Source organism: Ranitomeya imitator, chromosome 1, assembly GCF_032444005.1.
Source record: "Ranitomeya imitator isolate aRanImi1 chromosome 1, aRanImi1.pri, whole genome shotgun sequence".
NCBI classification, from domain to species: domain Eukaryota; kingdom Metazoa; phylum Chordata; class Amphibia; order Anura; family Dendrobatidae; genus Ranitomeya; species Ranitomeya imitator.
In genome coordinates this window covers 690994158-691011502 of record NC_091282.1, presented here as the reverse complement: position 1 = coordinate 691011502, position 17345 = coordinate 690994158, and the positions used below count along the sequence as shown (strand labels likewise).

The window sequence follows — 17345 nt, the reverse complement described above, 5'->3', positions numbered from 1 at the left end:
AGAACTTGTCTAAGTGTAGCTGCCAGCCCAGGAGAGAAGGTATCGCAAGAGATCTAAACAACTCAGCGTAGTCCTGGAAGGGCGGCTAGACAGACCAAACAGGGCAGGACGAGCACGCCTCTAGAGTGCAAGAGAAACATGACATCCGCCATGACCCGAGCGAACACTCTGGGTGCGGAAGCAAGGCCGAAGGACAAGGTTGTGACTTGAAAATGCTGTTGACGAATGGAAAGGCGAAGGAATTTTTGCAGAGGGCACGCAACCCGAATGTCGATGGATGCCGAAAACTGCACCTTTTTCTGTTGAAGTAATGGCTGAGCGGAGGAACTCCATCCAAAGAAGGAGGACCATGTCAAAGGCTGTTAGAAGTTTGAGGTCCAGGGTCGATCTTATTTTTCGTTCCCCTGTTTGGAACCAAGATCCCTTAGATCTAGACTGTGCTGGACAGTCCTTATACAATCCTTTGTCAGTCTCCCGCTCAAAGGATTTGATTGGCCAGTTGTTGCTGCTGGTGTGAATCAAGGTAGTTAAGGTCTCCCGGCCCGGAGACCATTGCTCTAGCAATCCATGCGGCAGCTAGGGAGGATAGAGCGCTGGACCCGAAGCCGCAAGACGGAACGAACCAGATTTGCTATCTGACAGTCCGTGGTATTTTTAATTGATGACCCATCAGGTAGGGATACTGGTAGGTATACCACAGGAGATTCTACCCGGTTAATCTGCCCCATGGCAGAATGAGCGGCTGCATCCAGCAGGTCTCCTCTTTTCACGGTGCAGAGATAAAAATTAGGAACCCTCGATCCATCAACCTCTTAACAGGGAAGTGGAGAGGAATTGTCCGCCTTCTTGCATCATCCACTAAATAGTGGTGATGCAGAGGGGGGAGCTCGTACGCCAAAAAGGGTGCCTCTATATGTCCACAGAGTTCAGGTCTCCAGGTGGACAGGACAGGTTGTCTGGCATTAGGCCTGGATGCAGAAGAGGAAACATGGAGACGACACTCCGTGTGCTCGTCTGTTGATGGTGTGGGGAGATCGGTGCCCTTTAAAGGACCCGTTGCCCTAAAAAAACAGGCCAGGCATGGCATCCCACGTAGAGGCTTCTGTCCAGTAAATTGCTTATTCGAATTGAATGGCAAATGCTCTCGAGGGAGTTTAGTCTCTGAAGCTCTGGCAAGCTCAGGCAATATCCAATCCATATTCAGAGCCTTGTTGTCATCAAATCATTGGTGAGGGAGCAGGAAGCGAAAAACTTCCATTTTCTAGATGCCTGTATGTTTCTAGACGCCTGCACGTTTCTAGAATACTTGCGGCCCCTGCTAGCCGACGGCTCCCATGTAGGATAGGGACCATGTATATTGGTCCTGCGAGCACTCCAAACACAGAGGGTACACAGAGGGATTCAATCTCTTGGTCAGAGAACCATGGATTGGTCAGTGAAGAAGTCCACTGAGGGGAACTAGAGGATAAAGCTGGGGTCGGCGGCGGAGGGCTCCTTGGACTGATCAAGCGCCTTTAACCCCTTCCCGACCCATGACGCCACGTAGGCGTCATGAAAGTCGGTGCCAATCCGACCCATGACGCCTATGCGGCGTCATGGAAAGATCGCGTCCCTGCAGGCCGGGTGAAAGGGTTAACTCCCATTTCACCCGATCTGCAGGGACAGGGGGAGTGGTAGTTTAGCCCAGGGGGGGTGGCTTCACCCCCTCGTGGCTACGATCGCTCTGATTGGCTGTTGAAAGTGAAACTGCCAATCAGAGCGATTTGTAATATTTCACCTATTATAACGGGTGAAATATTACAATCCAGCCATGGCCGATGCTGAAATATCATCGGCCATGGCTGGAAATACTAATGTGCCCCCACCCCACCGATCGCCCCCGCAGCCCCCCGATCTGGCCGGTACACTGCTCCGGCTCCCCTCCGTCCAGTGCTCCGCTCCCCCCCCGTGCTCTTGTCCGCTCCCCCCGTGCTCCAATCACCCCCCCGTGCTCCAATCACCCCCCCTGCACTCCGATCCACACCCCCCGGTGCTCCGTTCCACCCCCCCGTGCTCCATTCCAGCCCCCCCGTGCTCCATTCCAGCCCCCCCGTGCTCCGATTCCCCCCCCCCGTGCTCCGATCCCCCCCCCCCCCGTGGTCCCCCCCCACCCCATCATACTTACCGATCCAGCCGGGGTCCCGTCCGTCTTCTCCCTGGGCGCCGCCATCTTCCAAAATGGCGGGCGCATGCGCAGTGCGCCCGCCGAATCTGCCGGCCGGCAGATTCGTTCCAAAGTGCATTTTGATCACTGAGATATAATCTATCTCAGTGATCAAAATAAAAAAAATAATAAATGACCCCCCCCCTTTGTCACCCCCATAGGTAGGGACAATAAAAAAATAAAGAAATTTTTTTTTCCACTAATGTTAGAATAGGGTTAGGGTTAGGGGTAGGGTTAGGGGTAGGGTTAGGGTTAGGGTTAGGGCTAGGGCTAGGGTTAGGGCTAGGGGTAGGGTTAGGGTTTCGGTATGTGCACACGTATTCTGGTCCTCTGCGGATTTTTCCGCTGCGGATTTGATAAATCCGCAGTGCTAAACCGCTGCGGATTTATGGCGGATTTACCGCGTTTTTTTCTGCGCATTTCACTGCGGTTTTACAACTGCGATTTTCTATTGGAGCAGTTGTAAAACCGCTGCGGAATCCGCACAAAAGAAGTGACATGCTGCGGAATGTAAACCGCTGCGTTTCCGTGCAGTTTTTCCGCAGCATGTGTACAGCGATTTTTGTTTCCCGTAGGTTTACATTGAACTGTAAACTCATGGGAAACTGCTGCGGATCCGCAGCGTTTTCCGCAGCGTGTGCACATACCTTTAGAATTAGGCTATGTGCACACGGTGCGGATTTGGCTGCGGATTCGCAGCAGTGTTCCATCAGGTTTACAGTACCATGTAAACATATGAAAAACCAAATCCGCTGTGCCCATGGTGCGGAAAATACCGCGCGGAAACGCTGCGTTGTATTTTCCGCAGCATGTCAATTCTTTGTGCGGATTCCGCAGCGTTTTACACCTGTTCCTCAATAGGAATCCGCAGGTGAAATCCGCACAAAAAACACTGGAAATCCGCGGAAAATCCGCAGGTAAAACGCAGTGCCTTTTACCCGCGGATTTTTCAAAAATGGTGCGGAAATATCTCACACGAATCCGCAACGTGGGCACATAGCCTTAGGGTTAGGGTTGGAATTAGGGTTGTGGTTAGGGTTAGGGGTGTGTTGGGGTTAGGGTTGTGGTTAGGGGTGTGTTGCGGTTAGGGTTGTGATTAGGGTTATGGCTACAGTTGGGATTAGAGTTAGGGGTGTGTTTGGGTTAGTGTTGGAGGTAGAATTGAGGGGTTACCACTGTTTAGGCACATCAGGGGTCTCCAAACGCAACATGGCGCCACCATTGATTCCAGCCAATCTCGTATTCAAAAAGTCAAATGGTGCTCCCTCACTTCCGAGCCCTGAAGTGTGCCCAAACAGTGGTTTACCCCCACATATGGGGTACCAGCATACTCAGGACAAACTGCGCAACAATTACTGGGGTCCAATTTCTCCTGTTACCCTTGTGAATCTAAAAAAATGCTTGCTAAAACATAATTTTTGAGGAAAGAAAAATGATTTTTTATTTTCACGGCTCTGCGTTGTAAACGTCTGTGAAGCACTTGGGGGTTCAAAGTGCTCATCACATATCTAGATAAGTTCCTTGGGGGGTCTAATTTCTAAAATGGGGTCACTTGTGGGGGTTTCTACTGTTTAGGCACACCAGGGGCTCTGCAAACGCAACGTGACACCCGTAGACCATTCCATCAAAGTCTGCATTTCAAAAGTCACTACTTCCCTTCTGAGCCCCGACGTGTGCCCAAACAGTGGTTTACCCCCACTCATGGGGTATCAGCGTATTCAGGAGAAACTGGACAACAACTTTTGCGGTCCAATTTCTCCTGTAACCCTTGGGAAAATAAAAAATTCTGGGCTAAATAATTATTTTTGAGGAAAGAAAACGTATTTATTATTTTCACGGCTCTGCATTATAAACTTCTATGAAGCACTTGGGGGTTCAAAGTGCTCACCACACATCTAGATAAGTTCCTTTGGGGGTCTAGTTTCCAAAATGGGGTCACTTGTGGGGGGTTTCTACTGTTAAGCCACATCAGGGGCTCTGCAAACGCAACGTGACGCCCACAGAGCATTCCATCAAAGTCTGCATTTCAAAACGTCACTACTTCACTTCCGAGCCCCGGCATGTGCCCAAACAGTGATTTACCCCCACATATGGGGTATCAGCGTACTCAGGAGAAACTGGACAACAACTTTTGGGGTCAAATTTCTCCTGTTACCCTTGGGAAAATAAAAAATTGCAGGCTAAAAGATCATTTTTGAGAAAATAATTTTTTTTTTTATTTTCATGGCTCTGCGTTATAAACTTCTGTGAAGCACTTGGGGGTTCAAAGTCCTCACCACACATGTAGATTAGTTCCTTTGGGGGTCTAGTTTCCAAAATGGTGTCATTTCTGGGGGATCTCCAATGTTTAGGCACACAGGGGCTCTCCAAACGTGACATGGTGTCCGCTAATGATTGGAGCTAATTTTCCATTTAAAAAGCCAAATGGCGTGCCATCCCTTCCGAGCCCTGCCGTGCGCCCAAACAGTGGTTTACCCCCACATATGGGGTATCAGCATACTCAGGACAAACTGGACAACAATATTTGGGGTCCAATTTCTCCTATTATCCTTGGCAAAATAGGAAATTCCAGGCTAAAAAATCATTTTTGAGGAAAGAAAAATTATTTTTTATTTTCATGGCTCTGCGTTATAAACTTCTGTGAAGCACCTGGGGGTTTAAAGTGCTCAATATGCATCTAGATAAGTTCCTTGGGGGGTCTAGTTTCCAAAATGGGGTCACTTGTGGGGGAGCTCCAATGTTTAGGCACACAGGGGCTCTCCAAACGCGACATGGTGTCCGCTAACAATTGGAGCTAATTTTCCATTCAAAAAGTAAAATGGCGCGCCTTCCCTTCCGAGCCCTGCCGAGTGCCCAAACAGTGGTTTACCCCCACATATGAGGTATCGGCGTACTCGGGAGAAATTGCCCAACAAATTTTATGATCCATTTTATCCTACTGCCCATGTGAAAATGAAAAAATTGAGGCGAAAATAATTTTTTTGTGAAAAAAAAGTACTTTTTCATTTTTACAGATCAATTTGTGAAGCACCTGAGGGTTTAAAGTGCTCACTAGGCATCTAAATAAGTTCCTTGGGGGGTCTAGTTTCCAAAATGGGGTCACTTGTGGGGGAGCGCCAATGTTTAGGCACACAGGAGCTATCCAAACGCGACATGGTGTCCGCTAACGATGGAAATAATTTTTCATTCAAAAAGTCAAATGGCGCTCCTTCCCTTCCGAGCCTTACCATGTGCCCAAACAGTGGTTTACCCCCACATGTGAGGTATTGGTGTACTCAGGAGAAATTGCCCAACACATTTTAGGATCCATTTTATCCTGTTGCCCATGTGAAAATGAAAAAATTGAGGCTAAAAGAATTTTTTTGTGAAAAAAAAGTACTTTTTCATTTTTACGGATCAATTTGTGAAGCACCTGGGGGTTCAAAGTGCTCACTATGCATCTAGATAAGTTCCTTGGGATGTCTAGTTTCCAAAATGGGGTCACTTGTGGGGGAGCTCCAATTTTTAGGCACACGGGGGCTTTCCAAACGTGACATGGTGTCCGCTAAAGAGTGGAGCCAATTTTTGATTCAAAAAGTCAAATGGCGCTTCTTCCCTTCCAAGCCCTGCCGTACGCCCAAACAGTGGTTTACCCCCACATATGAGGTATCAGCGTACTCAGGACAAATTGGACAACAACTTTCGTGGTTCAGTTTCTCCTTTTACCATTGGGAAAATAAAAAAATTGTTGCTAAAAGATAATTTTTGTGACTAAAAAGTTAAATGTTCATTTTTTCCTTCCATGTTGCTTCTGCTGCTGTGAAGCACCTGAAGGGTTAATAAACTTCTTGAATGTGGTTTTGAGTACCTTGAGGGGTGCAGTTTTTAGAATGGTGTCACTTTTGGGTATTTTCAGCCATATAGACCCCTCAAACTGACTTCAAATGTGAGGTGGTCCCTAAAAAAAATGGTTTTGTAAATTTCGTTGTAAAAATGACAAATCGCTGGTCAAATTTTAACCCTTATAACTTCCTAACAAAAAAAAATTTTGTTTCCAAAATTGTGCTGATGTAAAGTAAACATGTGGGAAATGTTATTTATTAACTATATTGTGTCACATATCTCTCTGGTTTAACAGAATAAAAATTCAAAATGTGAAAATTGCAAAATTTTCAAAATTTTCGCCAAATTTCCGTTTTTATCACAAATAAACGCAGAATTTATTGACCTAAATTTACCACTAACATGAAGCCCAATATGTCACGAAAAAACAATCTCAGAACCGCTAGGATCCGTTGAAGCGTTCCTGAGTTATTACCTCATAAAGGGACACTGGTCAGAATTGCAAAAAACGGCAAGGTCTTTAAGGTCAAAATAGGCTGGGTCATGAAGGGGTTAAGACCAGGGAATACTGGTCATGCGCCTTTAAGACCAGGGAATACTGGTCATGCACCTTTAAGACCAGGGAATACTGGTCATGCACCTTTAAGACCAGAGAATACTGGTCATGCACCTTTAAGACCAGAGAATACTGGTCATGCACCTTTAAGACCAGGGAATACTGGTCATGCGCCTTTAAGACCAGGGAATACTGGTCATGCACCTTTAAGACCAGGGAATACTGGTCATGCACCTTTAAGACCAGGGAATACTGGTCATGCACCTTTAAGACCAGGGAATACTGGTCATGCACCTTTAACCCCTATCTGACCTCGGACGGGATAGTACGTCCGAGGTCAGATCCCCTGCTTTGATGCAGGGCTCCGCGGTGAGCCCGCACCAAAGCCGGGACATGTCAGCTGTTTTGAACAGCTGACATGTGCCCGTAATAGGCGCGGGCAGAATCGCCATCTGCCCGCACCTATTAACTAGTTAAATGCCGCTGTCAAACGCAGACAGTGGCATTTAACTACCGCATCCGGCCGGGCGGCCGGAAATGACGTCATCGCCGACCCCCGTCACGTGATCGGGGGTCGGCGATGCGTCTCCATTGTAACCATAGAGGTCCTTGAGACCTCTATGATTACTGATGACCGGTGGCTGTGAGCGCCACCCTGTGGTTGGCGCTCACAGCACACCTCCATTTCTGCTACATAGCAGCGATCAGCAGATCAGCAGATCGCTGCTATGTAGCAGAGCCGATCGCGTTGTGCCTGCTTCTAGCCTCCCATGGAGGCTATTGAAGCATGGCAAAAGTAGAAAAAAAAAGTTGAAAAAAAAATAAAAAAAATATAAAAGTTTAAATTACCCCCCTTTCGCCCCAATCAAAATAAATCAATAAAGAAAATATAAAATCTACGCATATTTGGTATCGCCGCGCTCAGAATCGCCTGATCTATCAACTAAAAAAGCATTAACCTGATCGCTAAACAGCGTAGCGGGAAAAAAATTCAAAACGCCAGAATTACGTTTTTTTGGTCGCCGTGACATTGCAGTAAAATGCAATAACGGGCGATCAAAAGAACGTATCTGCACCGAAATGCTATCATTAAAAACGTCATCTCGGCACGCAAAAAATAAGCCCTCAACCGACCCCAGATCACGAAAAATGGAGACGCTACGGGTATCGGAAAATGGCGCAATTTTTTTTTTTTTTTTTTTTAGCAAAGTTTGGAATTTTTTTTCACCACTTAGATAAAAAATAACCTAGTCATGTTAGGTGTCTATGAACTCGTACTGACCTGGAGAATCACAATGGCAGGTCAGTTTTAGCATTTAGTGAACCTAGCAAAAAAGCCAAACAAAAAACAAGTGTGGGATTGCACTTTTTTTGCAATTTCACCGCACTTGGAATTTTTTTCCCGTTTTCTAGTACACGATATGCTAAAACCAATGATGTCGTTCAAAAGTACAACTCGTCCCGCAAAAAATAAGCCCTCACATGGCCAAATTGACGGAAAAATAAAAAAAGTTATGGCTCTGGGAAGGAGGGGAGTGAAAAACGAACACGGAAAAACGAAAAATCCCAAGGTCATGAAGGGGTTAAGACCAGAGAATACTGGTCATTCACCTTTAAGACCAGGGAATACTGGTCATGCACCTTTAAGACCAGAGAATACTGGTCATGCACCTTTAAGACCAGGGAATACTGGTCATGCACCTTTAAGACCAGAGAATACTGGTCGTGCACCTTTAAGACCAGGAAATACTGGTCATGCGCCTTTAAGACCAGGGAATACTGGTCATGCGCCTTTAAGACCAGGGAATACTGGTCATGCGCCTTTAAGACCAGGGAATACTGGTCATGCGCCTTTAAGACCAGGGAATACTGGTCATGCGCCTTTAAGACCAGGGAATACTGGTCATGCACCTTTAAGACCAGAGAATACTGGTCATGCACCTTTAAGGCCAGGGAATACTGGTCATGCACCTTTAAGACCAGAGAATACTGGTCATGCACCTTTAAGACCAGGGAATACTGGTCATGCGCCTTTAAGACTGGGAATACTGGCCATATGACTTTAAGACCAGGGAATACTGGTCATGTGCTTTTAAGACCAGGAAATACTGGTCATGTGCCTTTAAGACCAGGTACTTCCTTACCCGGGTACTGATGTAGAGTCGATGTGCCCCTTTAATGCAGAAATACTGTCACCCCAGTGTGAGCTGGCCGGGTGGACCAAGATGGCCACCGGGAGCTGCAGAGTTGATAAAATCTCGCAGAGAGCGAGAAGTGCCAATTTGGGGGGCGGAGCCACAGACACGATGTTGAATAGGCCTAAGACGGGGCCTAAATTTCTGTAGTCGGCGGATGTCACCAGTGGGTCGTTCCAGGCAAGACTTCCAGGATGCGGCCTACAAATCGGCCGAAGCCGGGGACTAAATTTTTGCAGCCATCCAGAGCGTTACCTCAGAGAGGTGGGCCACAGGGAAGTGGCTGAGGCTGCCTGTCAGCATGTGGATATCCCTCTGAAGATGGATCCACTCACCATTGGTGCGCGTCCCGGCATGGAGCCGCCGCGGAGGTGGGTTTCAGCGCTGTTCTGTGCAGCGTGGACGGTGCAGGGATAAGCCTCAATCCATCATCCGTTTGTTAGGGAGGTGGAGAGGACCTGTCCGCCTCCTTGTGCCATCCGCTGTCACAGTGGGGGGACAGTGGGGGCTGCTCGGACGCCATAGAGAAGGGCCTCTGTACAGCCACGGAGTTCAGTCAGGGTGGACAGGGCCAGTTGTCCGGCATTAGGCCTGGCTCCAGGAGAGGATACATGGAGGCGACACTCCATGTGGTCGCCTGCTGCTGGTGTGGGGAGATCGGGACCATGAAAGGAACCGTCGCCCCTGAAGTGAGCTCAGGCATGGCTTCCCACGTCGCAGGAAAGGGTACGGGGGAGGTATGCTCGCCGTGCTCGCCTGTTGATGGTTCGGGGGAGATCGGAACCTTCAAAGGAACCGTCGCCCCCTTCACTCCGTTAATTAAAAAAATAAAAATTTACAGAAAAGTAAGCAATAAAATAAAAACGTTGGGGTCTGAAACAGACCCATGTGCCTCCTACAGACACTAAGCAAGAACTGGTTAGCTGAGAGCCAGCAGGAGGATGTATACTGCAGGGGAGGAGCTAACTTTTTTTGTATCACTTAGTGTCAGACTCCTATTGGCAGCAGCATACACCCACGGTCTGTGTCCCACGGTCTGTGTCCCCCAATGAGGCGAAGGAGAAAAGAAAAGAAGACAGAGCCAGGAAGTTACAGGCCAGTGAGCCTTACTTCTATACCAGGAAAGATGTTTGAACACATTATTAAACAGCATGCAAGTACTTGGATAAGAATACAGTAAGTAACCAGAGCCAGCATGGGTTTGTAGCAAACAAGTCATGCCAGACTAATCTAATTTCCTTCTATGATGGAATCACTCACTCAATGGATCAGGGAAATGCTGTAGATATAGTATATCTCGACTTCAGCAAAGCATTTCATAAAGGATTTCATACTACACTTATTGCAAAATGACCAGGTATGAGAGACTGACAAAGCTACGGTTAGGTGAATTCATAACTGGCTCAATGATCGTACTCAGAGTGGTAATAAATGGTTGCACATTTAATTGGAAGAGTGTTTCAATTGGGGCAGCACAAGGCTCGGGTCCTGGCCCCAGTGTTGTTCAACATTATTTTAAATGATCTAGATAATGGAACGGAAGGTTAAACTAATCAAATTTGCAGATTGATGCAAAGCTAGGGGGGATAGATTATAGTAGAGAAGACAAAGATAAGATTCAGAAGGATGTAGATAAGCTTGAACAATGGGCAACGACTAATAGAATTGTATTTAACAATTGCAAAATTATACAAATCTGAGCAAGAAAAATGAAAATTACATCTACAGAATGGGAGGAATAGAACTAAGCAACAGCACGTGTGAAAAAGACTTGGATCTACTAGTAGATCATGAGATTGCACATAAGTCAACAGTGTGATGCAGCAACAAAAAACCCTGGAGGTCCCTTCCAACTCTAACATTCTATGATTCTACAAAATAATCAATTAATTATAGAAAATGTATCAGTGAAGAATAAGTTCCCCCCAAAAGGCATTGACTAATGATTATTTACACAGGGTCTAATGTATCAAAATCTGTGTCTCAAATGACAATCTGTACTTACCACTCGGCTAAAGTATTTGTCCAATACTTCCACAAAATTATGAATAAGTTCAAAGATTGCCATCTCATTCTGTAAAGAGAAAGAGAAGGTCTCAGGATAGAGGATGACAAGACAGGACCACCTGGAGCCTCTCTTACCTACTGGGTGCATCTCAAGGTCTTCAATAAACTCAAACTCCCTACTGTACACATGTGGACATTTTGGCTGGTATTCATGGGGGACTTCATGGTTAGCATTAATGAGGGCACTTATGGTGGGGTATTATTGAAGCTTAAAAGGGGTGTCCAGTACTTTTATATTGACCCATCCTCAGGATATCAGATCGGTAGGGGTGCGACACCTGGCACTGCCACAGATCAGCTGCTCCTGGTGCTGTTGGCAGACGAATGTGTTCAGTTGGGGAGCAGAACTGCAAGCTCTGTTAACAGTATGGTGGCCAGACCACAGAAATGGAAATCCACTGCAACTCAATTGAATAAGGGACAGATGTGCAGTGCCCAACCGCAGGCACATGTGCAGTGGTCAGACGCGAACAGTTCTGCAGTGCCCGGCCACGGGCACTGTACAGTTGATGGAGCTGTGCTGAGAGGTAGCACAACTGAACACATTCGGCCACTGGCAGCATCAGTGACAGGTGATTGGTGTTTATGCCGGACGTCGCACCCCCACGATCTGTAAATTGATCAACTATTCTAATGACAGTTCATTAATACTACCAGTGCGGGCACTGAGGCTGGCACTGTAATGTACACAATGATTAACAAAATTTGGGAGCACAATAACAGGCTCTCATATGGGGCATCTGAGACTAACCGCAGGGGAGCATAATCACGTGAGGCTGCATTTTGCCAGGATGTCACGTTTTTTCTCCAATAAATCAAAATGAATATAAAGTCAATGTTGTGGGTTTCACTATCATAAATCTACAATTTATGTGCACAGAAGATGATGAACTAGAACACAATAAATGGCACTGGTACGGTAACTGAGCTAGAATACAATAAATGACACGGATAGATTACCTGAGCTAGAATATTATAAATGGCACTGGTACGGTACCTGAGCTAGAGTACAATAAATGGCACTGGTACGGTACATGAGCTAGAGTACAATAAATGGTACTGGTACGGTACCTGAGCTAGAGTACAATAAATGGCACTGGTACGGTATCTGAGCTAGAGTACAATAAATGGCACTGGTACGGTATTGTACTCTAGCTCAGATACCGTACCACTGCCACTTATTGTACTCTAGCTCCGGTACCGTACCAGTGCCATTTATTATACTCTAGCTCAAGTACCGTACCAGTGCCATTTATTATACTCTAGCTCAGGTACCGTACCAGTGCCATTTATTGTACCCTAGCTCATGTACCGTACCAGTGCCATTTATTGTACTCTAGCTCAGGTACCGTACCAGTGCCATTTATTGCATTCTAGCTCAGGTACCGTACCAGTGCCATTTATTGTAATCTAGCTCAGATACCCTATCATTGCCATTTATTGTACTCTAGCTCAGATACCGTACCAGTGCCATTTATTGTATTCTAGTTCAGATACCGTACCAGTGCCATTTATTGTATTCTAGCTCAGGTACCGTACCAGTGCCATTTATTGTACTCTAGCTCAGGTACCGTACCAGTGCCATTTATTGTACTCTAGATCAGATACCGTACCAGTGCCATTTATTGTACTCTAGCTCAGGTACCGTACCAGTGCCACTTATTGTACTCTAGCTCAGGTACCGTACCAGTGCCATTTATTGTACTCTAGCTCAGATACCGTACCAGTGCCATTTATTGTCTTCTAGCTCAGATACCGTACCAATGCCATTTATTGTACTCTAGCTCAGGTACCGTACCAGTGCCATTTATTGTACTCTAGCTCAGATACCGTACCAGTGCCATTTATTGTCTTCTAGCTCAGATACCGTACCAATGCCATTTATTGTACTCTAGCTCAGGTACCGTACCAGTGCCACTTATTGTACTCTAGCTCAGGTACCGTACCAGTGCCATTTATTGTACTCTAGCTCAGATACCGTACCAGTGCCGTTTATTGTCTTCTAGCTCAGATACCGTACCAATGCCATTTATTGTACTCTAGCTCAGGTACCGTACCAGTGCCATTTATTATCCAAATGGTGGTACCAGAGAGCAACATCACGTGAGTAAGATGGATGTAAGCACTCACTGCTGCTCACTTGTCGGACTATAAACCGTACCAGTCGTAGTTGTATAACACAGAGAGGATGTGGAAACCACAAGAGAGACGACCAACAAAGGTAGCTATAATCGAAATAAAAAACTCTTTATTAAATACACATATATAAAACATAGTAGGACATAAATAGAACACGGATGGGGAAACGGAATAGGTCACAATACAGGTACTCCCCCATAAATAACAGAACGTGCGGGCCAAGCCCTGACTCCCTCTACAATGAATGTAAAAGATGTAAATATTGGTAGAGGACACCAAAATGACGGAATGGCTGAAGTTTGTGTGAATCACACTATATTTGCGTAATCACTGCACCCTGGAACAAGTGGGTCTAGAGTATATGTCAGTCTCTATCATGCCATAAAATCACAGTGGACACCTATAAAAAGTAAGGCCCAGAGAACTTTCAATAACTAAGCGCACCTGACGAAGGAGCATCGGCTCCGAAACGCGCGTCGGGTAGACGTGCCGGCCACGCATCTGACGTACACCCGCTAACCGCCCAGGACCAGGTAATAGTGACTGGTTTACTATATTGATTGCTGTATTCATGGGTGCATCGGCACCCTCCTGGTTGTGTCCCTGGTGTCAGGATTAGTGTGTTCGGGTATGGCTTTTTTGTAGGTGACTTACCTGATTTACTCCATACTTCACGTGCCCGGTTCCAGTGGGTATCTGGGATGTCTTAGTTATTGAAAGTTCTCTGGGCCTTACTTTTTATAGGTGTCCACTGTGATTTTATGGCATGATAGAGACTGACATATACTCTAGACCCACTTGTTCCAGGGTGCAGTGATTACGCAAATATAGTGTGATTCACACAAACTTCAGCCATTCCGTCATTTTGGTGTCCTCTACCAATATTTACATCTTTTACATTCATTGTAGAGGGAGTCAGGGCTTGGCCCGCACGTTCTGTTATTTATGGGGGAGTACCTGTATTGTGACCTATTCCGTTTCCCCATCCGTGTTCTATTTATGTCCTACTATGTTTTATATATGTGTATTTAATAAAGAGTTTTTTATTTCGATTATAGCTACCTTTGTTGGTCGTCTCTCTTGTGGTTTCCACATCCTCTCAGTGCCATTTATTGTACTGGTACTGGTACGGTACCTGAGCTAGAATACAATAAATGGCACTGGTACGGTATCTGGGCTAGAGTACATAAATGGCACTGGTACGGAACCTGAGCTAGAATACAATAAATGAAACTGGTACGGTACCTAAGCTAGAATACAATAAATTGCACTGGTACAGTATCTGAGCTAGAGTACAATAAAAGGCAATGGTACGGTACCTGAGCTAGAGTACAATAAGTGGCAGTGGTACGGTCCCTGAGCTAGAGTACAATAAATGGCAGTGATAGGGTATCTGAGCTAGATTACAATAAATGACACTGGTACGGTATCTGAACTAGAATACAATAAATGGCATTGGTACGGTATCTGAGCTAGAAGACAATAAATGGCACTGATACGGTATCTGAACTAGAATACAATAAATGGCACTGGTACGGTACCTGAGCTAGAGTACAATAAGTGGCACTGGTACGGTACCTGATCTAAGAGTACAATAAATGGCACTGGTACAGTACCTGAGCTAGAATACAATAAATGGCACTGGTACGGTATCTGAGCTAGAGTACAATAAATGGCACTGGTACGGTACCTGAGCTAGAGTACCATAAATGGCACTGGTACGGTACCTGAGCTAGAGTACAATAAGTGGCAGTGGTACGGTATCTGAGCTAGAGTACAATAAATGGCAGTGACAGGGTAACTGAGCTAGATTACAATAAATGACACTGATAGGGTACCTGAGCTAGAATGCAATAAATGGCACTGGTACGGTACCTGAGCTAGAATGCAATAAATGGCACTGGTACGGTATCTGAGCTAGAGTACAATAAATGGCACTGGTACGGTATCTGAGCTAGAGTGCAATAAATGGCACTGGTACGGTACCTGAGCTAGAGTACAATAAATGGTACTGGTTTGGTACCTGAGCTAGAGTACAATAAGTGGCACTGGTACGGTACCTGAGCTAGAATACAATAAATGAAACTGGTACGGTACCTGAGCTAGAGTACAATAAATGGCACTGGTACGGTACCTGAGCTAGAGTACCATAAATGGCACTGGTACGGTACCTGAGCTAGAGTACAATAAGTGGCAGTGGTACGGTATCTGAGCTAGAGTACAATAAATGGCAGTGACAGGGTAACTGAGCTAGATTACAATAAATGACACTGATAGGGTACCTGAGCTAGAATGCAATAAATGGCACTGGTACGGTACCTGAGCTAGAATGCAATAAATGGCACTGGTACGGTATCTGAGCTAGAGGACAATAAATGGCACTGGTACGGTACATGATCTAGAGTACAATAAATGGCACTGGTACGGTACCTGAGCTAGAGTACAATAAATGGCACTGGTACGGTACCTGAGCTAGAATGCAATAAATGGCACTGGTATGGTATCTGAGCTAGAGTACAATAAATGGCACTGGTACGGTACCTGAGCTAGAGTACAATAAATGGCACTGGTACGGTACCTGAGCTAGAGTACAATAAATGGCACTGGTACGGTACCTGAGCTAGAATGCAATAAATGGCACTGGTATGGTATCTGAGCTAGAGTACAATAAATGTCGCTGGTACGGTACCTAAGCTAGAATGCAATAAATGGCACGGATACGGTATGCAGCCGAGCTCTTACCTCAGACTCATCTATTCCCACCACGATGAACAAAGCAGCATACTGCCGATACACCAGCTTGAAGTCTTTGTACTCTATAAAGGAGCACTGGAAGGAAGGAAGAGAAGACATTAGAGCAGCACAATTATTATTAATCATGATGATCACTAATATGCTGTGATTGACGCTGATGTGCAGAACATTGGTAGGATGCTACACACGGAAGTAGGGGGAACAAATACAACGAGACGTGTCTCCCCGATACCTCACTCATCAGGACACCCACGTAAGGGGAACACAATGAGACGAGTCTCCCCGACACCTCACTCATCAGGACACCCAGGCAAGGGGAAGACAATGAGACGAGTCTCCCCAATACCTCAGTCTTCAGGACACCCATGTAAGGGGAATACAATTAGACGAGTCTCCCCGATACCTCAGTCTTTAGGACACTCATGTAAGGTGTACACCAACAATGATACGTTCCTCCCTGATACCTCACTCTTCAGGGAACACATGTAAGATAAACACAGACAATGATATGCTCCTCCCCGATACCTCACTCTTCAGGGAACACATGTAAGGTGAACACAGACAATGATACGTTCCTCCCCGATACCTCACTCTTCAGGGAACACATGTAAGGTGAACACAGACAATGATATGTTCCTCCCCGATACCTCACTCTTCAGGGAACACATGTAAGGGGAACACAGACAATGAGAAGAGTTTCCCGGAAACCTCACTCTTCAGGACATTCATGTAAGAAATACACCAACAATGAGATGTGTCTCCCCAATACCTCACTCTTCAGGATAAAGAGTTAAAGGGAACACCTGCCAATACCTCACTTTTCAGACAGGTTTCCTTAATAAATATAAAACTATTTTGCTGTAGCTGATGTCAGATGAGAATTTCTAGCCCATCATTAAAAACCACATGCCGACAACAGCATGCGGAAGCCACATATTAGACCATGGAGAAAACAAAAAGGAGAAGCAGCATCTCTCTATCAGTAAAGGGGTTTTCCATCAGCAAATTGTTTCTTACCATTAACTTGCTGTGTGTAAAAGTAATAAATTCAGCTGGACTTAAATTACCTTGCTTCAGCTCTCAGCCATTGCTCTTGGAGATTGTTCACAAGCTTCAGAATTTGACCACTGCAGCCAATCACTGTACTAAGCAGCTGCAAGTCATAGCAGTTCTGCATCCTGTACACCATCACCAGGAGTAGCGGTAGGCGCGTACCATTAATATTAATATTTTTACATAGGATAAGTCAGTGGGGTAAAATATTTTGATAATAAATCCATATACATCAACAAGTTTGGCCGACTTTTCTATAATGTGGCGGCCTTACTAAAAGAACTAACAAGCAAGTTTTCCATTTATTTGGGTTTTCTTGGATGATCCTTTTATATGTATTATTGTACCCTGCTCCATTCAATACTTTTACAAGCCTTAATAGGCTAGTATGTCTATATGATGCAGGAAACGTGTCAGTTCACTTTATAGCCCAAGTCTTAAACAACGGGTATATAATAATAGCTGTTATAAGGGAATAGATTATTACAGTATTGGGTTGCACTCATTGAAAATGACAAACTCCGCAGTTTCTCACGTTTTCTGCCCGCTGCTGCTT

General features: G+C 45.6%; 1 protein-coding gene across 3 annotated transcripts in view; it reads right to left on the bottom strand.

The window, feature by feature from the left end:
• AP4S1 (adaptor related protein complex 4 subunit sigma 1) overlaps positions 1 to 17345 on the bottom strand; it is an 83380-nt gene that overhangs the window by 30914 nt on the left and 35121 nt on the right. For all 3 annotated transcript variants that reach the window (XR_011314017.1, XM_069730365.1, XM_069730355.1), the window contains 2 exons: positions 15725 to 15811; positions 10782 to 10850 (listed from right to left, as the gene is read on the bottom strand). Coding sequence is in view for 2 of the 3 variants with exons in the window: in XM_069730365.1 (XP_069586466.1) it covers positions 10782 to 10850; positions 15725 to 15811 (156 nt within the window). In the remaining variant the exon portion in view is untranslated. The remainder of the gene's footprint in view (positions 1 to 10781; positions 10851 to 15724; positions 15812 to 17345) is intronic.